At 39.7% G+C, this 24124-nt stretch overlaps 1 protein-coding gene across 9 annotated transcripts in view; it reads left to right on the top strand.

Annotated features, from left to right (window-relative positions):
* PKHD1 (PKHD1 ciliary IPT domain containing fibrocystin/polyductin) overlaps positions 1–24124 on the top strand; it is a 256540-nt gene that overhangs the window by 114566 nt on the left and 117850 nt on the right. For all 9 annotated transcript variants that reach the window (XR_005264657.1, XR_011808607.1, XR_005264658.2 and 6 more), the window contains 7 exons: positions 306–431; positions 3177–3310; positions 8103–8215; positions 9462–9561; positions 10840–10974; positions 14007–14142; positions 15930–16176. Coding sequence is in view for 6 of the 9 variants with exons in the window: in XM_038177367.2 (XP_038033295.1) it covers positions 306–431; positions 3177–3310; positions 8103–8215; positions 9462–9561; positions 10840–10974; positions 14007–14142; positions 15930–16176 (991 nt within the window). In the remaining 3 variants the exon portion in view is untranslated. The remainder of the gene's footprint in view (positions 1–305; positions 432–3176; positions 3311–8102; positions 8216–9461; positions 9562–10839; positions 10975–14006; positions 14143–15929; positions 16177–24124) is intronic.

Genomic DNA, 24124 nt, shown 5'->3' with positions numbered 1-24124 from the left:
TAGCTCACTCATAGGATACTGCTGTATCCTTTCACTTAAATCTCTTCCTTCCTCATAACAGTGGATGCCTCAAATAACCCATTTCTACACTCAGGGCCCCTCTTCTGCTGTGGCCATCTCAGCAATGCCTACCTGTTGGCAAAGACCTGCAAAGATGAGCAAGGGTGGGCAGTTACAACTGGTCAGTCTTATGGCAGTGAAAAGCATTAACTGCACAGCATCGAAGGATGAGGAGCTAATAGAAAATTCTCCCACCCTTCAAAATGCAATGTGCTTTTTGCTCACAGTACTATTTTCTTTTTCAGACTCTTACATACGTGGCTGCTCTGTTTTGGACTCCGTTGGCCAAGGACTCCATCTGGCCGGGATCTCAAACCTCAGTGTGGACAGTAATGTCTTCTATAACATTTCAGGCCATGGGCTTCTACTGGGTAAGTGCGGCAGGAAAATATCTATCCAACATGTAACAGCAACATGTGCTAATGATCATTTGCATGAAAATGTCTTTGGAGAAAAGGATCCTTAACTGCACCCTGATGACTTTAATCACATCTTCCACATTTCCTGGTATAAGGGAATCTGGAATAAAGCTCTCAGTATTCCTCATGCAACTCCTATCAGTTATTTCTGTTTGGCCATACATATACTCTCTATTTCTTCAGGTCAGTCTTCACTTGGATCTTTTTTTTTTTTCTTTTTTTTTTTTTTTTTTTTTCCCCACAGTGTACAACTAGAAGGATATTTGTTTTTAGGGAATTGATTTATCTCTCTGTAGAAGAGCACCATTATGCAATATTTAAGACCCCAGTTCAGTGAGGCATTTAAGAGCATACTTACCTTTAACTTCAGTCATTTGACATTGAAGATAATGGAGTGAAAGCATATGTTAAAAGTTAAGCAGAGGATTTAGCTCTTAAATAAATTGGAGCTTGGAGCAACAAAACTGTTAAACAACAAAATATTTCTCCTAACTAACCATCAGGAGACTGACTTGCAGCATCTTCTGCTGGGATCTCATGTTGCCTGAATACCTAAAGATAAAGCTTGATTTTTGTTTCCATCAGAAGTAGGATAAAAAATGACCAATTTTAAGATAAACAGAGATAAAAAAAAGCCTTCAGTTCCCCTCACACAGAGAGTCCCTATGCTAAGTTCTGTATATAAACATAATAGGATGTGATAAATTACAAATTAAACAGTGGAGACCAATAAGAGAAGAGCGACTGTACACATCTTGCAGATGAAGAGAGCTGGCCCAGAGAGATGTGATGACTTGCCAAAGGTGAGACACAGAGTCCTCGTGGCTGTGGGGAAGCAGAACAAGATCTCCGTCCTGCTGGGACACCTTGGCTCACTTGTGCTAGGACATGCTTCTGGCTTAAAGGACTCTGGGCTGAGCTGAACATTTCCTTTGAAGTTTCAGCCTGAATACACCTTACCCCAAGATGTCTTTAATGGCTTCACTGTCAGCAGCTCCAGAGGGTCTGATGGATGAATTTATATATCATTTTGTTGCCTGTGAAGGAATATTTATTATAGCTGGCTGTTTGCAGCTCCAGAATCCCTCAGTGATTTCATCTAAAACCCGTATTTTCAGGGGTTTTGCAAGACAGTCATAAAAAGTCGCTCTGGGCTTAGAATTAATTGACATACCAGGTCTCAGCTTGGAAGCCAAGATCCTTTTTGCCACCTCACAAACCCATATGGCTGTCAAAAGGACTGCTTTAGGACCCTGCTTATGCTCCGGTAGTGGCATTATTTGTAGTAAATATAACCTGGAAAGGAAATATTTCCTAAATGGATACTATTCCAAAAATGGAGAAAGGCTCAAAAGCTGTGAGGAAAGCTAAAAGTAATTACTCTTCTCTCCAAAAAAAAGAGCTCATATGTTTTGCTACGGTTTACCTTTAGGGAATTAATGACTGGGGAAGGGATCTGTATCTGGGATAGTACCAGAGCAGGTATAGTTGAAGATAATTTCTTTTTGATAAAACAAAACTAAGTAGACTTTATTTGCTCCTGGTGTAGGCCAAACAGAGATGATTCACTTTGTATTCTGCTTTCACACCAACAGAGTGGAGGGACATGTGCTGATGTGTCATTTTTTGGAGTTGACCTGTGCATAGGTCTATCCACTATTTGTCACTGAGTGGTACATTTCTTCATGGTGTAGTGTAAAAGGATATATATATATTGATATATGCTTATGTATACTTATGTATATGTATTTCTTCCCAATTCAGTACTGTTCTGGAGCACCCTATGTCTCTGAGTTGTGTGATCAATTGAGTGGTTTTCCTTTCTCTCCTCATGCTTCACGTTTAGGAATGGAGAACTTCCACTTTTATGCAGGGTTGTGACAGTTTTAGACTTTTTCTTATATATAAGTGGGGCAGTGTATGGAGATGTGGGAGATACAATTTTGCCTGTGTACCCATAGTTGGAATCACTTAGAAGCTCTTCATTTTTTTCTTTTTTTTTTTTTTTCTTCTTTTCTCTCCCAGATGTAAAATGTGCTTTATAATAGTCTCTTTATTAATTTCTCCATAAACTTATGGCAAAATATGTCTGCAGTTATATTCCTTTATAACACTTCATACTGGGTTTTCTGCATATTGAACTGTGGAATTGTGGTCTCTGTTGCCCTTTGCAGAATATGTCTTGTAGTATTTTTTTGCCTGACTGTATTTGTTTGATTAGAGTGTAGGCTCTTTGTGGCTGAAACTATTTTTTATCATATTTACAGTGCTGGTCTAATCTTGGTCACATCATTGACACAAATCATGGATACAGTTCACGCCAATGTCAGCAGTTGGACTAGATGATCTTTGAAGATCCCTTACAACTGAACAATTCTATTATATCTTTGCTGTGGCCTTCTGACCTTTCTGAAGCACACAGCCTTCCCCTTCCCATGCTATGCATCGCTGTGATCAACCATGGCAGTCTTTGACCATGTCACAGCCTTCTCTGTTAAACACAGATTTCTAAGTTCTTTTCAGACAGTGACTTACCGAAGGACAGTCACACAAATCTAATTCCCAGGTCCACCATGCCAGCAAAGCAGGCACTGAAAAACCAAGAAAGTTCTGTGATGTGCACAGTAGAGTGTGTCCAGGTATATTTATATTTTTCCCTATTATTAATAATTATTTATTTGTTTCTTTATTTTTAAGGAGAAGGACTGGAAAAGGGGAACAGAATCAGAAACAACCTAGTGATTGGCCTTTCTGGAACAGATGGTTTATCCAACATTGAGACTCTGTCACCAGCAGGGATCTATGTCAGGGCTCCTGCCAACCACATTGAGGTAAGAAATTCAAGTATAAAACATAACATTTCTTTTCTATTCAAAGATACCAGAAAGATAAGGAGCTTTACTGGGAGATCACATACACAACATTTGCTTCTTGGCTGAGCTGTCAGACACTGTGCTTGTGATGGGATAAAAAAAAATAAAAGTGTAAATTAAAAAACAGATTATATTCATTGTCAAATTTATAGTTACTGAAAATTATGCTGCACTTGAATGCAGTACAATATTGCAGTGAGATTCTTCTTACTCAGTGATGCCTAGACAAAATGGAAAAGGAAAGTTCAGGCTCAGCTTCACTAGATTTTTTTCTTCTTCTGTCATTCTAAATTTTTTTTGAAAATCTCAATTTTAATGGACTGATGATAAACACAATAAATTTAAGCAATATCAAATGTACGTCCATCTGGATTTATAGTTAGAGCTAATGCACAGGCTCAGATTTGCATTCCAGGGTGAGAAGGAGAATGCTTTCCCCTTCCCATGAAAATGACATTGATTTTAAAAGTAAGCAAGTTTCACTGTTCTAAAGAGTGACAAAACACTGAAAAATTAAAAAGCTTAATGACTCACAACCCTGCCTTCAAAAAGTTGAGCTCAGTGAACATCTTTTTGTTAGCTAATTCTGACATGCTTTATTTTAGTTCATACATAGATTTTTGTTCTTATTCAAGTCACTTACGTCTCAAAATAGTCACTTTTAAGTGCTTTATGAAACAAACAAACAAACAAAAAAACCCTGCATGTCTTTCAGTGATTTCAAACCACTTTTCCTTCTCAACTATTTTAAGCATGGAATTTCATTGTAACTGACCTTTCTTACCACAGTTTCAGTTGTGACAAATGCACATTTTCAGTAAAAAAAATAATTCTGACCTGTTCTATTGCTAACCCACAGAAACCAAAGCAATTACTAAGTGCCTGTGAAGACCCAATTGCCCCCTGGGCTTCTGTTTCAGGAGGAAAAAATTGCACCTAAATTTGAAGGTGAAAAAGAGAACAACACATTTCCTATGGTAGTCTGAAGCCAATAGTGCTTAGGAAGAAGGAGAGGACTTTCCTGCACTTCCCTCAAGGGTGTATTTATCATTTTTAAGACTATCAAATATGGTTAAAAATACAACAACGAGGCAGAATCACATGAATTTCAGCTCCATTAAACACAGTTTTGTACTATCATGCACTGACTTACCCTGGAGCTGTCTGCTGGATTGCCAGTGGCTCAGCTTTTGCAAAGGGTTGCTGCAATTATCTCTATGGGTACGTGTGAACCGACTGTGGTGGGTTTTCAGAACATTTGCAGAGCTCTCTCAGTTCATGTGTCTTTGTAGATACGCCCAAAGCTGCATCTGTGGCTGTGCAGCCAAATATCAGGGTTAAGCCTGCTCTCCAAAGCTGTCTTACTCAAGGCAGAATAGCAGATGGCCCTTGAAGGGTTGCTGATATACCTCAGTGTCGGCAGTTTCTTGGAGTGGGCTATCTGAGGCACTGCAGCAGCAAGAGAGTTGGCTCTAAGGAAAATATAAAGAAGTTACCCAGCTAAAAAATTGTTATTAGGAGTACTTACTGTTCTACAATAAGTATCATGTTCAGTAGAAGACATGGAAGGATGCGGATATTAAGAGAAAAAGCTACAACTTTTTCCAATCAGAGCCCCCATGTCCTGTGGACTTTTTCTTAGTATGATGTTAATCACTAAATCAAGGGATGCTGGTCCAGCACTAGGACCATGGTGTTACACAGTTAGGCACCGTTTATCTGGTAAAACAACTCACTAACTACTACATATTGCTTTTTAGGTGGCTATAATCTTAATTGAACAGGGAGGTTCAAAGACTAATAATGGGCAAGATTCATTTTTCCACTGCCTCGCTTCCAAGCCATGACATAGAGTAGAAATTTGCCCTCTAGATTTCAGTGTTATGTTTTTTGTTTATTTGATTGATTGGCTGTTTGTTTGTTTTCTCCAGATTTTTATCTTTCAATCACTGGTTTTAAATTTACAGGCTTCAGTCTTTAAAGCAAAGATTACAGCTAAGGTAGACAGAGTGCTTTAGGTCCAGACCGTGTTACAGTTTCTGTACTTGATGGGTTAAACTTTTCACACTGAGTCCTGCAACAAGATTTTCATATCTGCTCAATTTACTTGGGAGCCTAAATTTGCATCGGTGACTGAAGAGCTTAAATTTCCTTGAAAATCAGTGGTCTCCTAAACGGTGTTGAAATTGGGACACAGCAGTCACTCAAACCTGAGCCTACAAAGACATTCAGAGACCCAATTCCCACAGGTTTCCATTTGACTTAAGCTCTTAAGTGCATTTGTGAATCAAGCTGTTAGATAAAATTTTATACAGTGTAAGTGCAAAATGGTTATGACAAAGTTAGCATTTTTTTTTTTTTTTTTTTTAATAAAGTATGGAAGCCCTGGTTTAGTGACATAAGACAATTTCATTAGCAGGCTGGTTTCTTGTCTGGTATCAGCAAGTGGAACAGAAGATGCCTCTCTTTGCTACTGGCTGTTTTGTCACTGAAGTAAATGCCATGTGTCCCTTGTTCTATTCTTGTGTGCAGGCAAAAACCAACCAAATCAAACCAAACACCAGAAAAATCAACAACTTCTCTCGTTTATCTTAGGCCCCGTATGTCTTAGGCTTTTTTTATAGTAACTTCCTATTCTTAAACATTCAATGCCCTTGAATCTCAGCACCAGCATGCAGTGCTCTCACATAACAACATACAAATTAGGTTTTAAGAAATTCAGCCAGCAGGCTCTCTTTCCTTTCTTGCAATGATGTTGGAGACAGGGCAACAGTTTAACAAGAATGAGCAGGGCGGAGATCAACCCATGCTTCCATGTCAGAGGAGTGACTGATGGCCATGCTGTTGATAAGTGATTTTGTTCCCCAGCACCACCCAACTCAGCCATTCTCCACAATACCAAAGAGGTGAGGCTGCATCTGTTTGGCATTGTTTGTTTGCCACCATTTCATTCCTACTGAGATCTTTTCTAAAACCTTTTGCAAATTGTGTACATGTTGAAGTGAGCCCACTGGGGATACTCCTTGCATCCTACCAGGCTCTGAAACTGGGGGAACAGTGCTGAACGTACTCTCCAGAGCTTTAATGTCATCTATAAGGTCAACACTTTGAGCCCCAATCATTTAAAACAAATTCATGAAATATTTACATTTGCGGGGTTGTACAGTTAAGAGACACTTTAAACGTCAGCCACTTATTTTACTGACTTGCGATGCATACCTCCAGGTATTTGGCATGCTCGAGGAGGTAATTTCTCTCTGGAATTTTGGTTGCACGGACATTCATAATATACTGACTTCCACAAAGAATTGATTTCCACACAAAATTCCCTCCTTGCCTAAAACCCCTGCCCTCCAGCCACTAGCTGGCTGAATAAATATGCAGTTTTTCCTTATGAATCATCTGCAGAATGCATGATTGGAGTCACAAGTAAAAGATCCTGGAAATAATGTGACAGGACTGCAGAAGCATTTTGTTAAAGAAAAAGGTTCTCTGGCTGCACTTTTGGAAAAAAGCAGCAGCTTTACCAGGGGATGGAGAGAGCAGTGCTTTGGTTATTGATATCTCTCTGTTGCTTGACAGATGTCAGAGATCATGACTGCAGGGAACACGCTTGGAAGGGTCAGGAGAAAGTAATTGGAATATGCAGGCTTTCACCTCTGGGTCACCAGGTTCAGCTTTGATTTGGACCGTCAGGGACCAAAAAGCCATTAGTGTTTTAACACTGTCCGGTGACCTAGGAATGGTAGTCACTGGATGTCAGTCCCGATCTTAGCAAGTTCTTCTTATAGCTGCAAGAAAACTCATCTTAGACTCCCTTTAGAGAACTAGGTACCTCCAGAGAGCAATTAATCTTATCTAAGGCTAGACACTATGAAATGCCCTCTGGACATGCCTACACCTTACTTTTTTTCCTGGAAAGGGAGCCTAAGTTTAGCAGCCTGGACTTCAGCACCAAAATTTCACACATCTAAGACAGTTGAGGGGGATCATGCCCAGATGCGCACATGAAAGCATCCCTGTATAGACAACATCCAAATACAAGTCAGTTTGCCTACTGTCCAAAATAAGCAGGTAAGAGCAGGTATTTGCCCTGGAGTAGAAAATCTCCTAGACCACTGTAAAACCTCCTGCACAACCCACTTGCTACAGACTCTGCAAGAACTAAACTCCTGATTATAAGCCTTATGTTCACTTCATTTTTCTTTGCAAAGAAAGCAACTCCAGATTTCTTCATTAAGAGATTTTAATTCACAATGAATTAATCTCCCCATGGTTAATCACTTAACCTGTAAAAAAGAATCAAACCCAAGTGTTTCGTCACAGATCTGAATAAGTTTAATTGTTCAGACACTAACATAGCATGGAGATGTATTTCTTTGCTTTGTCTTTACTTTTCAGGGTGTCACTTTTTCAATGCCAATGTTTCTTTCTGCTGTATTGACATGAGAAATATGCAGACTGAGAAGTAAATCAGGGAAAAGTATAGTTTGCCGTCAATACCATTTTTCTGTCAGGAGTTCCTATTGCTAGGCCAGCCCTTGCTGTCTGGTTTGAGAGCAGGTTTTTGTCAGCCTGGCCCAAGGACGGAGCAAGAACAGGATGAGAGCACAGATACAGAAACAAGGTACCAGCTTCTGTCAGCCTGACTTACCAGAATTTGCATTTTTTTTTTTTTTCTTCTGAAACTTATGTTAATTTTCAGAAATCTGTGGTAATCTTTTTCACAACTGTATATGTTTCTCTGCAGGGTAACACCGTGTGTGCTGCTGGGTATGGGTATTTATTTCATCTCTCCCCTGAGGGACCATCCAAAATGCCTCTTCTGTCCTTCAGTGAGAACGTCGCCCATTCTTGCACAAGGTACTTGGGGACCTTTGGTTGAAAAGACTTTCCTGTTGCACATGGTACTACTAATTATAACTGCAGTGGAGAGCAGAAAAGGCTTTTCCCCTCTTTTCAGGATTTTTTCTTCAATTTTGCACCTTTTAAAGGGCTTTCTTTCTTGCTAAGCAGAGTTCTCAACAGCAGAGCAAAGTCAGTGATGGACAGCGATGTGGTTGGGGCTATTTTTCAAGGTCTGATTGTGAGTGGTTTCCTTAGTAGTTTCAATACTGTCCTTTTGTCTTCTTTAACAAGCCCAATTTGTTAACTTGCTGAGATCTTCTGTGCTGATATAGTTTACAGTACTACATTTAACACATTTCCTCGTCAACCATTTAACAGCAAAGCACTGAAGCATGTACTCCTGTGTTGAATATAAAGCTCATTTTTAAGTATGACAGGCATTTTGAGCAGGAGAGGATGGCATGCAAGAGAACAGATATTTAACATGTGTTACAGGCCAACATTAGAGATATGACACTGGCATTTCTTACCTCCAGATGCTTTATAGAATAGCAGCACGATTAATCCATGTTAAGAGTTTAGCCTCCGATTAAGTAGGTTGAAATGGAAAATAAGCACTTTGCAGTCTAACAGGCTAAAAGGTGCTGTATGTATGCCCGATGTTACATGTAATGCTAGTTCTTGTAGTACCCAGCAACAGCTATTCACTACAGCTTTTGCCTGTGCTTCCCTAAAACAGAAACCATGGTAAAGAATGTCATTGTGCTGTAAATCAGTGGATGGATTAACTTGTATTGGGGGAATCAGGCTAATAATCTGGATTTAAAATCTCTGAGAAGGTCAGACCAAGGACTGTATTCAGGAACACATACTTTTAGAGCGTACTCAAAGTTGTTTGAATCCAAGATTAAGAAAGGACTAATCCATACAGATTCACTTAGGACTCACCTGAAGCCAACACTGGTTGAAACCATGATGGGAATGTGCTGCAGTAAGTGCCTGTCAGGGGTACAGCATGCTGGTTGTTTGCTCTGATGTGCCTTCTCCTAAATAGAAAACAAATATCGAGTAACATCTCCTTCATTATTAGATGCCTGAAATAAATACTGCTGTCCCCGAGGTTTTAGTCTTTGAATAAAGGGTAAAGTCTTGTGCAGCAAATTGTTATAAGATTTTAGATATCAATTGATGAGTAGGAAAATGTGGCCATGAACACATGCACTGTAAAGAAGCAGTGTCCTTTGCTTTCTTTCCTACACAGGCATGGATTGCTCGTGTACCCAGAATATTTGCCAGACAGCCCAAATGGCCCTGTTCAGTTCAACAGCTTCACAGCTTGGAGCAGCCAAGGTGGAGCCCAGGTATTTGTATCTTGACTGTCCTCTGTGGCATTCAGGAAATGTTATTTGATCTCTAGATGTGTACCATATCTATAAAGACTTCCAGGCTGCAAATAGGCCACAATCGCTGTAAAACCTCTCATGCCTGTGTCTCCATGCCCCTCAGCTGGAGGTTTTGGTGATGAAGCCAGAAACACAATTTGTGAGCAATCCTTATGCTTCAGTGCAGAACAAAAATTATCATCATGGATAGCTGAAGTGGACTCTCTAACCATCTGATGTATGTCTGTCACTATAATACAGACAAAACGATCCTCCCAGTGTATCTGAGGTATTTGTAAAGATTGCAGTTGGTGAAGGATCTGCTGCCTTCATAGGGTTAATGGTTTGCATGGAAATTTTTCCATCCTTGTTAAAAATGTGCACTTTTTTGTTTGAATTTGTCTAGCTTCATTTCCAGCTATTGTAGATCACTATGACTTGATCTGATAAAAATAGGCGAACAAACAAACAAACAAAAAACCCCAACAAAACAAAAGTAACCACTGCCAAAAAAGAACTTTATTATCTGACATTTTATTTTCATAATGGTACTCAGTCTGTGACCCTTTTAAGCCCCTGTTTGATAAACTGAAGAGATGGTAGGCGCTTCTCTGTAAGGCATTTTTTCTAGTTTAACTCATCCTATGGCACTTCCTTTGAAGATGTTCAAATTTTAAGTGCATTAAAGTGGCATATTCTCTCTGGAAAAGGTTAGTTGTATGAAAAGAAATACAACAAAAGGATGCTTCGCAGTTTTTTTTTTCCTGTGATTTTCTCCACCTAGCTTGTAATTTCTTTGTACATTACTGTCCCAGCATATATTAATGACCAAGTTTATTCTGCTTCTTTCCCTAAGCTCGCTCTAGGAACAGTCTTCTAGCAGTTAGGTGACTGCAAGCAATACCTCTGGTTATTTTCAAGGCATCTTTCTGCTATAAACATTACACTATTATTCTTTGAAGTCATGAAAATCATGATATTTGGAGCAATTTTACCCTGTTTGTTACCAATTCTCTGATTTTATTTCATACCGTTCTTTTATATTTTAATATGAAAACAAATTGGCAGAATGTAAAAGTTTTTTGTATTATTAATTGAAAGCTAAAATAATAAATTAAGGGGAGATTCTCAAATAATAAATATAAATTCAGTTGTTTTGCACTCTCACCCTCTCTACTATATTATAAGAAAAGCACAGTTATAAACCACAGTCTTTCAAAATTATTGGTTTTATTCCTTTATTATGTTTTTATATAGATTTTCAGGAGCAGCAACCTCATACTCCAGAGTTTCCGGATTTATGCTTGCACAGACTTCGGCATTGACATCGTTGAAAGCCTGGGAAACACATCTGTAGCTAATAGTTTTTTAATTGGACACATTGGGCAAAAGGTAAGCGCTGCAGGAACTAGCTCAGTGTCTCTTGAGTTGCACAACAACCCTTCAAACAGAAATTTAGGGAAACAAATAAGCAACCTGAAAGTCCATGCTCCGTGGCAATTTAGGTAAAGTTTGACTTTTGAATTTGTACATAGGGAGAAAAAGAAATGGCTTCAGGATGAGTTTTGGGCACTGATCTATACACTTAGTCCTCTAGCTGTCTTCTGCTGCTTGGAAAAATGATGCCTGCAGCAGCAGCACCTGCAAGGGACAATGATTTGGTGATGAAACAGAGAAACTTGCAGCATCAGTGCCTGCTGGAACCAGGGATTTTGTTGCTTCTGCTGGCAGCAGCAGAAGAGAAATAGCATTTGATCAGCTGGATCCTGCATCATTTTTCAGGCACTCCATTCATTACCAGCTGATGGTACAGAGCTGAGTAAATATCAGCTGTTGAGAAACTAGAGTTTGCATTCTGCAGGAAAAATCAGCATTTTTTGTTCTAAGCCATTTTTCATCATGGTATGAAAGTTTCAAAGAGTTTTTAAACAAACTTGAAGCAAGGTCTTTGATTTTTCTGTTTGAATTTTGAAACATTGAAAGATTTTATATTATAATGTATGTTCTTTTTTTTTTTTAAATATAAAATAACATTTAAGAGTCAAACCAAAATGTTACTTAGGTTCAATTATGAGCTGGAGGATTTTAGTAAGTTAAGTATTATTATTTTTTCCCTATTTTTCACAGGGACTATTTTTTAAAGAGAAATCACATTTTTTGTTTAAACAAGGTCTTCCTTGTTTACAATTCCTATAAATATTTTTCAGTAACATGCATGAACCATTTAACCATATAAAACTGAGTTTAGTTTACTGATTTGAGAATGGAGAATGATGAGGGCAATAATAGGTTTGATTTCTTTTCTAGTTATCTGGTTTCCTCTGCTCTCTCATACCGTCATCAGTTCACCTGGAACACATAGTGCTGCTTATTTACTTAAGAATGAAAAATGCCACCAAAAAATAACATTTTTATTTATGCAATAAATACGATCTTCTCTTATTTCTTTAGGCAGCTGAACAAAGTCCTTTGGGTGCTATGAGGTTGTTAACAGATTAGTAACATAGATTAATAACATAGATGATGAAGGAATTTTAGTTACAACTGGCCACAGATGCTTGTTTGCAATTTTGACGTCCCCTTTCCCCTGCTTGGGTTTCTGTTGCTGTTCATAAAATTAATTTGCTCTCTGACCAGCAGAAAAAGAGTTTTAAATGACTTTTCCTCAGAAGCTTACAGAAAGAAATCTCTGCAGTGGGCCTATTGAAAGCATCCTGTCCTACAGGGCTTCCCTGAGGGTCTCCCTGAAAGCCTCTCCTGTCCTCCCTGTCCTACAGGGGCCCAATGACACAATGACTTTCTCTCAGACACAAATGTGTGTGTTTTTGCTTTGCAGGATACATGGAAGGACTCTGATGCTGTACTTGTTAAGAGATTTAGAGGCACTCAGCTGTGCCTTGTTTCTTGCTGCACCCCAGGGGGGTGATTATCTTTGATTATCTCTTGATAAGAGCCTCCTTGTCATAATTTACATCTTAATTTATGTAATTCTCCCTTTAATAATGATGTCTCTTTAATATCAATTAAAACTTTGTGACATTAATTTAATGGGAACATTGGATTTTTCTCTCTGCTAGCCCTTCCAGTTTTTCAAAGAGGTGCTTTAAACCAAGATTGCTTTCCAGAAATATCAGGACATATCAAAACCGGAGCTTTGATCAATTAACATATTAGTGGCAGAGCCGGATCCAGGGCCTGTAAAAGGCAAGGGGTTACCTTCATAGACATTCAGTCAGCTCCTCCCTTGCTTTTTAAAGCAACTTAATGCCTCTGTGGAGCTATTTGTGGAGCCATTTGTGAAAAACTAGAAGGTCTGAGACAAGTGACACACACTAGGGGAGGAATTACCATCTCACACTCTTCTTCTACTTACTGATCATTAAAAGTGATAGAAATGGGGCTGGGGTGGAAGAATAGGCAAGTGTAAGCAGAAAAAAAGCATAGAGTTCTGAATAATTTATTACCAGCAGCTGGGGTTTTTCTACCTAGCAGTGACTTGGAAGAAGATGACCCAAGGACCAGGACCCAGGTGTTTTTGCCTCAAAGTAAGAGAGGTGATGGAGACGCTGCTTCTTAATGAGATTAAAAATAGTACCACTCCTTTGAAGTGACAAACTATTTCTAAAAGTCCATTTCATTCCAAATTTTCACACAGGGCTGATTTCTCCCTTGATATTCTGCTACAGCCTTTGGGATCTGTTCTGTAAAACTGTTTATTGGCCTCAGAAACAGCATCACATGTTCCTACCAGCTCTTTATCCTCTAGGCTACCCACTGGCATAAAGTACTTCCTTCTTCCCAGCCTGTCTCCAAGATAAATGGGCAGTGATATGCACTTATCCTCTCTGTCATGGCCTCCAATCACTGTTAAATCTAGTTTTATTTTTGTGTTTCTCATTGTTTGTGTGTTTTGCTCTTCTTTTTCACATGTCCAGCTTAAATTCTTCCCACAGATCCCCAGTCATGCAAAAATATTTTGAATCTCAGCTGTCAGGCTCTTCTTGGAACCTAAAATAGGATAATTGGCTTTGTAAAGTATGGAAATTTCCTGCCTGATGGACAAGACAAAGTAAAGTAAAAAGGGATGTAAATGAATCTGCTTGCTGTGCCTTCCAGGTGGATTTTTTTCTTCACAGGGAATGTGAAGTTCTATCTCCCTTCAGATGTCTAACCTTACCTAGTATGCAGAAGGCAGGACTGAAAGGAACACTATTGCGTAATGTAAATAGTAAATTAAACAGATGTTACTTGCCACAAGTTGCAAGGCAAATAATAAGGCAAATAAGTGTCCTTCAAATAGCTCCAGAACCAGGGGATCAAGTGCAGTCACCTCTTTTTCTCCCAGTTACTGCATCATGGACTCCTTAGACCTGGAGATTCACGTGTTGATTTGTTTCTCAGTTCTCTTTGTTTCTTCATTTCAGGGTGGAACCTGCATGTCTGCAGGACTGAAAACTCCCAAAAGATACCAGCTACTCATCTCCAACACAGCTTTCAGGAACTTTGACATAGACACTTGCACAGCAATCAGGACCTGTTCTGGCTGTTACCAAGGGCAGGGTGAGTACAATCTACACTTATTCAGCAGTGTTTGAACAGTCCTTGGCTGCATCCATTTTGGATTCATATTTTTAGAAGGTCTTAGCTTCATCAGACAATCACTAATAGAGATTTCAGCAGAATCCTGGAAAATGTTGTATGCAATGATGAAGAGGACTGTCCCCAGTTTTGCTTTAGTTAACTTATTACTATGTTTGCTATAGACAAGTTATCCAGAGCTAGGTTTTGAGTTATTTGCATATACGTTTTGCTGATATTTCAGTGCAGTACGTAGTTTTCAAACGTGTCATTCTCTTTGCATCACCTTCCCAACTGGGACATCAAGATAAAAGCTCTTCCCTGTTTGCAGGGTGATGGAGCATAGGAGGGTGATATGCAGCTGCAAGTCCGATACTGTGCTTGTTGTGCAGCTCAGATGAAGTGAGAAAATTCCTGAGCCAGGATTGTAGTGATATGCACAACAATTCTCAATAATACTTAGCTTTTTTTAGTGTGTGCACTTTCACAGAATCACACAGAATTTCTAGGTTGGAAGAGACCTCAAGATCATCGAGTCCAACCTCTGACCTAACGCTAACAGTCCCCACTAAACCATATCCCTAAACTCAATGTCAATGCTGACATTGTTGTCAGGCTGAACAAGACCCTTCAGCTGTTCTGATCTGCTCATTGTCAGGTTGTAAGTTCTTCAGCATTTAGTCAGAGCCACATATTGTACATGTCTTTGAGAAGAAGGTGGCCTTATTTTTGCACTGATTTTATTTTCTCAATGGGACTTTGGAATGTTTTTTAATACTTTGACTTGTTGCTTCTTCATTTTGGGACGTAACATTTCAAGAGCAATGATTTGTCTAATAACTATGGTGCATCCACACACAATTTTACCAAGCTACAACCTCAGGCCAGCCTAAACCTTCAGTGAATTTGCCTAAGATAATATATGTAAACTAAGCATCCTTTTGAGCTTTGAAGAAGTACCCAAAGGCTCTTTGAAGAACATTCCAACTGCAATTACCTCTTAAATATATTTATATATAAACTTATACTGCCCTACAATAACATAACAGAGAAAAAGACTTCAGGAGGTGAGTGAGATCAAAGGACAAAAGGAATAGTAAAATCTGACTCAGAGAGGCTACAACTGACAATATGATAGGCAAATAGTAACCAAATGTGACCCATGAACACTCATGCCAAAGGTGACATGTTAAGGTACATGGGGCAATAATTTTTGGACACTCCTGAAATTATTAATGTGTTCAAAAACTTTCTGTGCTTTAGCCCACATGAATATTCCTCCTTGCTGTATCTGTCAGTGTTACAGTAGAGAAAACATACTCCAGCCACACTTATTAGCCAAGGCTTTATCCTGCCAGGTGCTGAACATATGCACACACAGATAAGCAGCCCTTACCTCTGACAAGTTTGTCTTATAAACAGGGCAGAAAATATCTATAAATATTCCTGTTTTGGGGATGATAACTTTTGACAATGGGATTTATGAAGAGGTTTTTGGAAAAACTCAGGAGATACTGGAAGAGCAGCACCTAGATCAGAGGAGCCTGTAACAAGTCCTGTCACAGCAGGAAGCTGGACAGGTGGGACCTGGCCAGAACATACTTTTTTTTATTTCTTTATTTTTTTTTCCGAATTCCCCTCTCTCGTTGAGTTAGCAAACACTCTTCCAAAGTGATAGTGAAGTGAAGCTAATCTCTTTTTCTCCAGAGAAGCCTTCAGACCTTGAAGAGGTTCATCTTTGGTTCTGAACTTCTGCTTGTTCCCCTCAGGTGGGTTTACAGTGAGAGCTGAGCATTTGACCTTCACCAACTCACCTTTCCAAGTATCCTTCCCCTTTCCTCACTCTGCCATCCTTGAAGATCTTGATGGATCTGTCACTGGACAAGAAGGAAGTCGTCTCCTCCCTTCTACAGACATCCTTGGGGCTTCATGCACAGCCAGTGCCAATTTCAGTCAAGCTTCTGGTGGCAGCGTTTGTGGCAGGGACCTTGTTTTTCACCGTATGTCTCTTCATTTGTAAGTAACCATTTGTCTTTTGGAAAAAATTACTTGCTATGTTTTACATTGACAGAGATGCTGTGTATAAACTCAATCCCAAGACTCTTTGCTGGGCTGTAAATGAGGTCAGGATAAAATCCTGAGCACTGGCATAGAACAGTTTGTGCTGTTGTACACATGATCTCTGGCACCATTTTTGGTGTGACTTCTTGTTCTTGCCCAGACAATTCCCAGGCACAATTTGAGTGACAACACAGGGACCATTCCTAAGTGGCAATTTGGATGTAGTCATCATGGTTTAGATGAGGGAACTTAGCTGTATGGACAGCTACAAAAATTATAAATACAACTTGGCCTCTAGGCCAGAGGACAGCCTTTGGTTTATTTTGTTTACTAATTTGGACATGGCCTGTCCAAACCTGATTTTCTTCTGAGGTTCTCAGCAAGCTTGTTATCTTTGTTACACTGGTTTTCTATCTATAGTCTTGATCCTGTCTGGAGACAGTTCTGGCAGTGTTAAGTTGACTTTTAAATGGTGATTGTGGTATATCTCTGTTTTGTCCCTCTTCAAATTACCAGAGGGATATAAATGGGCTTTTGTAGTACTGAGAATCCAGCTCAAGGTGGACACTGACACGTTAATGTTCAAAGTGAGATTGATGACCAAGCCTTAGCCGCAGTCAGGTTTAGTGGGTGAATTGGGAACTTTGCCAAGATTTTCTGACTGCTGAAATATAAAGTAGACATAGATCATGAGAACACCTCCACTGTTGATAAAATGTAGAAAAAAAGTTTGAATTTAATTATATTTTAAGTCATGCTCTGAGGATGTTTCCTTTTATACTCATTGTGAGAGATTTCCCTAACAGTTCCCAAAGGATAGGAGGTCACGAATAGGTTAGTTTTTCATGTCTTCAGCAGAATATTTCTGGCATCTAATTTCATTTATTTGTAAGTTCCATAAGCATTATTTCATGGGCCCAGCTGTCATGCAATGAACAGACGTATTGTACAGCGGATATAATAACTTCATAACGTATTTAATTAAAAGAAAACTTTCTGGTAGATAATTTTCTGCCATTCTGTTGTAGCCATGTCTCTTATCACAGAATCATAGAATGGCTCGGGTTGGAAGGGACCTCAAAGATCACCCAGTTCCTACCCCCTGTCATGGGCAAGAATGCCACCCACTCAGGTTGCCTATGGCCTCATCCAGTCTGGTTCTGAACACTTCTGGGGATGGGACATCCACAAGTTCTCTGTGCTGTTCTTTTCTTTCTGTGAGGTACATGAAGTCAGTTCAGATCATCAAACCTGTTTCAGTCTATGTGATTATGGCTCACTATCATTATTATGGAATCAAACAATGGTTCAAGGGAGATATGAAACTCAAAAGTAAGCTTTTATTACTGTGGGGGGCAGGGCTTTCTTGACAACTAGTTAATTGTTCTTCTGAATTAGTTAAGATACCAGTTTCCACTTGATTACAATGGGCACTTGTGATAATACTACTGTATATAGACTGAAATGGAGAAAAACAAAACAACAGCAACATTTCTTTGTCTTAAATGGTGGAGGAAGCCAAAGCATAAATGAACGAATCACTTTGTAGATGAAAGCAACTGCAGTAAAATTGTGATATAGCTCTAAGCTTATTCAGCACTCAAATATTACGGGAATGATTTGGCAGGTGAGCCAAAAATTCAATATGAGTGAATTCAAATTGAGTTAAGACATAAAAATTTAGATATTTTCCTGAAGAGCATGTGTAGTCACCATGTGGATATTGACAATGTGTCCTACTGTGGCTGATGGAAACCTGGGTCCTTGATTTGGTTGCCCATGCAAAGGTGTCTGGTGACATTTAAAATTGATCATAATGACTCACTTTGTTTGTCACTCTAGTGGCAGAAGATCAAGGATCTCTCACAGGCACTGTATAAGATCTGCCATCTCACTCTGATATTTTGGATTCCTAGAGACATTTTAAAAAACACCAGATGCCTGTTTCTCTGGTCCCTCTCTTAGGGGCCAGTCAATTGAATTGCTATTTTGGCTTCTCCTGACTGTACTTACTATGATGTTAGTGACTGTAATGGGTGTTTAGTTACTCAAAGCACATAGAAACATCTATAGACACTTAGGTGCCTTAATCCTAAATTGAAAGATTTTCCTCTACCTGCCTTCTACACTGGTTTTGGGGGAAATAAGACATGCAACATAAGACATAAGAAATAAGGCACAAGGCATACACAGAGTGTGTGCATGTATATATGTATACGTGTATATATATATATATGTAAATGCTGTGTGTCTCTTTTTTACTTCGGTTTGAATCCATTCCCAGTTTCTTTCTTTCTTTATTTTATTTTATTATTATTATTATTATTATTATTATTAAAGGATCATAATAGTCCCTGGCACAGTTTTGGCCCATGACAGCTATGCCACTCCCACGTAATTTAACCTGACCCAGGGACCATTTCCAGTAGGGCAATTTGTATCTGTCTGTGTTTTTTGAAGGCTGCAGGAGTTATATTGTATGAATATATTGTACAGCTAGGCCATACCATGTGGCCTCAAGGCCAAAGGACAGGTCACAGCACCAGTTAGCTTACCCATAGAGGTGTAGCTGCAGGTTTGTGTCTGACTGCTTACATACCCTATGAATGGATGAGACAGTTTTGTTGGAGGAGATCTGTATGGATAAAACCACGCCTTATGATGTAAGCTACATGTCTGCTTTGCTGGTATCTCTTTGCACTGCCATGCCTACTGTAAGTTTGCAGCAGAATGTTACTTTTAACCTTTTTTTTTTTTTCTTTTTCTGGAGACATAAAAATTGTTCTGGAGAGTTCAGCCTCCTACTTGTATCATCTTATATCCCACCTTGGAATAACCCAGTCCTGAAGTCCAGCTCTTTCCCACTGGCTCCTGAGTACCATCCCAGCACGCTTCTGTTGTTCCTCTTGCCTCCCCAAGCTGCATTTGCTCTTGCCTTTAAGCAGCTGGCAGCTAAAGGGATCCAGTGGAGAAATACCGCTCAGCCAAGTACTTTCACCATTTCTGTTATATTGGAGGAACTCCTGGCATAAAAAGAAAAGGGGAGAAAAAAGGATTTTAGTAATCTGAGTACCACTCCATGCTCATCTTCCCTTCCCAGTGCTCCACTCAACATTTCACTTTCTTTTCAAAGTATGAGTTTGAATCATTAGCCATTTTTTGCTGTTTCAGGTTTGTAGTACACAGACAGCAATGTTGAAGCGCTCTGTCAAAGCTCTGTTATTAATTCATTTCTATCTTACAACTCATGTTTTAGAAGAAATATTTTTTTTTCCTTTGCAAATAGGGAAAAAAAAATTATCATGTGTTCCTCTGAAGTGGAAAACTGTATGACTTTCAGCTACCTGCAGGCTTTGGATGTGCTTATTTGTTTCAACTAGTGAAAACAAAAGGCTGCACTAAATTAAGAGTTTGGAATTGTTTTGATTTAACAACGTGTCCTGATTAGATGGCAAAATACTACTATGCTAGTTGTCTTTCTTGATCACTTAAGCATGAGGTCTTATGCAACCTAGTTCCTTTTCTAGCCACTTTTTAACCTTGATTATATGGATCTTTGCTCAATAGTGTGTGGTTGGTGTAGTTTCTCACCACACTTACTGTAGATTTGAGTACTTTTGGGCACTGCCACGATATCTAATAATATTTCATGACAGGTAATGTCTTCAATACACATCATTCCTCCTTGCATCAAAAGGGGTGTAAGAAGAGCAAGTACAAACAGGAGTTCACCTGCACCATTGCGGTTTGAACCCTGGTCTAAACTTTGTCTTCCCTGTAAATTGCTTAAGAGTTTTAGATAGTCATAGAATCACTAAGGTTGGAAAAGACCTCCAAGATCATCTAGTCCAACCGTCCCCCTACCACCATGATATGATCATATAAGTGACGGATGTGCCCAGTCCCCTTGATAAGATTTATATCAATCTCTTATTTCCAGCAAGTCCCCTTCCTTTTCTTTCTTATTCACCTAATGAGCTGGAAGTCAATTTGTGTCAAAGATACTTGGCAGCCCCAGTAGCCAGCTGTTAGCCTGCCCTCTTGAGGACTATGTACTCACCAGAGTAACCTGAGAGACTGAAAACATCTTCTCTGTGCTGCTTCCAGATCCTCTCTCGTGAGTAGCTCCTACCAGCCAAATCACTGTCATGTTAAGTTGAAAGACTGTCAGCAGGCAGCCAAGCAGAGCAGGAAACAGCTGGTGTTCAAAGCAGTGAGTCTGGGAGGCTTTGGTCACAGAGACAACGCTCCAGAATGGACCTGGTGGAAGAACAGGGTGGGAAGCAAAAGGAGCTGGAGGGGATGAAGGATGCAAGTCAATTAATAAAATATCCTCAGTGTGACATGAGGATGAGGGGGTGGGGAAGAAAAGGAAAGGGTGGATTTTGTCCAGATGTATTTGAAGAGTGTTCACAATAAAAAATGAATAGTTTGGGATTAATACAACAAAACATGACTAGGAGCAATTGGCAGAGGTTGAGCAGACAGAATAAGAAAGATAGGCTGGGTGACAGGAAGAATTTCCTAGCAATGCAGTCTCTTGGATTCATCTAACATCAGTAAAAAGATTAAAGTGTTGTTTAGGTACTGATGCTTGGGTTTCTTCAGTTTCTGATAAGCAAAGAATTGCTGTGGAAATAACTCTTCAGTGGTGCTCTACCAGCTCTGGAGTACATGACCTGTCAAATCTGCAACTTGCTAGTTCCTCATTGTACTTACAATCTGTGCTAAGTCCCTGCTGTTGGGAGGATGGGGGACAATCAAAACCAGGGGTGAAAAATGATATGCAAGCCTCAAGTCCAAGCTTTAAACACTGAAGCCACATTTGCTGATCATCAGACTGAGGTGTTAGCACAAGAGCATCCTCACTTTGATATGAAGTCATACTGTACAAGGAGAAGATTTCTGGCAATAACAATAAAACCATTTCATCTCTTGTGCTCAGTAGCTCTCTCTTGCTCTAGGGTAATGCAGCCTCGGTGCTCCTGAATGAATAGTGTGAGGTGCTTGACACGGTGGTTTTTTTTTGCATCCCCCAAAGACTGGACTCCAGATCCAAAAATCTTAAAGGCAGTTAATGGATTTTGAGAGAGGAGTCCTGTTATGGCAAGGAGGGAGGGCAGAAAACAAGCAACCACTATTTGGTGACCCTGCTTGAGCACGAGTTTGAACCAGATGACCTCTAGGGGTCCACTCCAAGCTAAAACATTCTGTGATTTGCTTGCATAGGAGGGAGACAGCTTGGTACACTGTGGTTACCTCTATCCCAGCAACCTCAGGTTCATTCCCTGACTCTGAGGACGACTGGCAAGGCTTGGCAACAGCCAAGTTATTAACCTTCTTTCTCTCCAAAAGATCAGGCAAGTTGCATCAGCGCTACCTTTTGGGAACGTTCCCCTGCTTGGGATTTGACTGGGATAGGACTGGTTGATGCAAGCCGAAAGCATGACCAGTACCATTTTAATAAGTTAACAGTAAAATGTGGACAACTGGAAGCTAGAGCCCAACTCTTTATGTTTGTGCTCTTTAATTTACCAGAGTACAATAACATATTGGCACAAATTTTTTTCTTCCCCAGAATGTGTTTAGAAAAATGATATATATATATATTTGTTGTTGGAGAAAAACCCTTGGAACCCTCTTTGTGATTGTTATAGAAGAAGAGAACATTAAGCATTTAGTGACTCTCTGTCCTGAATTTCTTCACCCAACAAGTTCCAGGGTAACTGGGATCCATTTCCAAGGCTGCATTGCTGTAACAAAAGCCTTCTCCACGAAGTCCAGTTGAAAGTTAAACTAATGTGTCACTTAAACACCCTTTAAAGAGGGTTTTTATGTCTTTTAAAAATGTAATTGAAGCTTATAAAAGTCTTTATAAATTTATATGTGGGAAAGTTATTGAGTAGTCTGAAGAACAGCTTATGCCATGGCACAGCACAGCATGGCTGCAGGCTAGATACGGCTGCTCCAAATGCCACTGCTACCCATATTAGAGTGAAAATATGAGTCTCTATTAATATTAAAACAAATTTTCATTAAAAAATTGTCATAACATGATTAAGTGACTTTAAAAGTTTCTTCACATTATGCATAATTTTTACAAGAGGAGTGCATTAGAATAATCGTCAGCCAGGCAGCACCTTGCGGCAACGGGGACTCCAAACACTTTGCAACCGCACGCACCAGAAGGAAGTTCACCTCTTGTTCCCTTTTCAGTTGCTTTCCCCTTCTTGCTGGGGAAACCTGGGACTTGCTCAGCACCAGTCTTGTAGTTCGAGCCCTTTATTGCTTCCCTCTTCTTAGTCTGCTGCAGAGGAAAAGATTAACTTCTTCTTTATAGCCTTAATTCTTAAATCTGGTCTAATATCCTCTCCTGTAGTGCATGCATTCAGTTGCTGCAAACCCAGGCGCTGCTGATGGCTTAGAGTGAAAAGAATGGCATACCCCCTACCTCCGTGTCTTTGAGTCTTGAAGAGAGTTCAAATGGTTACTCTAGTTTTGCTTTTCCTTTGATATTTACTTACTGTGGTGCCTTCAGATGAACACCCACCTGCTGTGAAACACCCTGACTGTCACCGTTTTTTTTTTTACTCAATGTGTACATGCTTAGCTGCTCTCTGGTCATGTATCCTCCCTGTGTAGATGACTGGATTTGCACATGGGGCAGCATGTGCGCTCACTTGGCCTCATAATCCAGCCTTTTTCAAGGCTCCTGTGACGTAAGGTGGATAAACAAAATAAGCAAATATTTAATAGTTGGCTTTTGAGTGTTCAGTCAACCAATACATCAGCTAAGCTTCAAAATTTTCTCTGTGTCATCCCACCAAAGCAGCTGAGAGAAATTTGGTACCCAGTAAAGGATCCACTTCCATTTATCCTGCAGTCTAGGGTACTGGAAAGAAAGACAGATCCTGCTTGTGAGTAAAAAAGACAAAACATGTCCCTAAGCCTAGCCCTCAGCTTGACTATTGGCTGGGATGTTCCTGAGTACAGGGAGAGTATTTAGCATTGAGGAGGCAGCTGATAGCCCTCCACTTTCTTTGCTTGCAAGGAAAATGTTGGCAAGCTGTTGGGATGTTCTTACGGGATGGATAGGTCCAGGCTATGTCTGCCAGCAGGAACATGCTATCATAACCAAAGAACTACTAGCTATAAGATATTACTGATTTGTAGAGGACTGAATGGGCAACAGAGGTTCACTAAAAACATGACCAAAGTATGTGCATCCAAATTTTCAAATCCATCTTGGATGCTTCAGAGCCCTTACATGATGTGGGATAAGCGGGGTGACAAAGTTGTCATCTACAGGTCTTTGCTATGCTTACAGTGCAAATATGTTTGAACTGCTTGCTTACCAGCCACACTGCAGCTCAGAATTTGTACCTGATTTTAGTTTTCCTTAAAATACCAGCCTGTAAACTGTAGAAGCTGGAGAACTGATTTAGGAACAGGGATGATGTTTAAGAACATGGATGCCAGAGCAGCCAACTCAAAAGTTGTCTTAAAAGGAGCCCTCTTAGCTTGTTGCTCACAACACTCTGCTCCTGGGAGATCATCTCAATTCTTCTTTACTTCAAATTCAGAAGGCCTATTCCATAGAGGCTGCTCAAGAACAACAATCTGCTTACTTTCCAAAAAAACTGCTTGCAAAATCTTGATGGGAAGGATTCCTAATACAAGGATGATTTGAATCAAATGCTTTCTCAACAAAGATGCACGCATTTACTGAAAGCAGCTGAAAATTCCGACTCTTGGCAATTAAAGTAAAATGAACCATTCTTGGGACTAGCATCAAACCTGTAAAGTGTTTGGTATGGCTATAATTTGGAATTAGCCTCCATTTGGCCAACAATAAATTGTACTGTTGATATAAACATTTGGTGTCCCATTTGAAGTTAGATGC

The sequence above is a fragment of the Anas platyrhynchos genome, chromosome 3, assembly GCF_047663525.1.
Source record: "Anas platyrhynchos isolate ZD024472 breed Pekin duck chromosome 3, IASCAAS_PekinDuck_T2T, whole genome shotgun sequence".
Lineage (NCBI taxonomy): Eukaryota > Metazoa > Chordata > Aves > Anseriformes > Anatidae > Anas > Anas platyrhynchos.
This window is presented reverse-complemented; position numbering and strand designations above follow the sequence as displayed.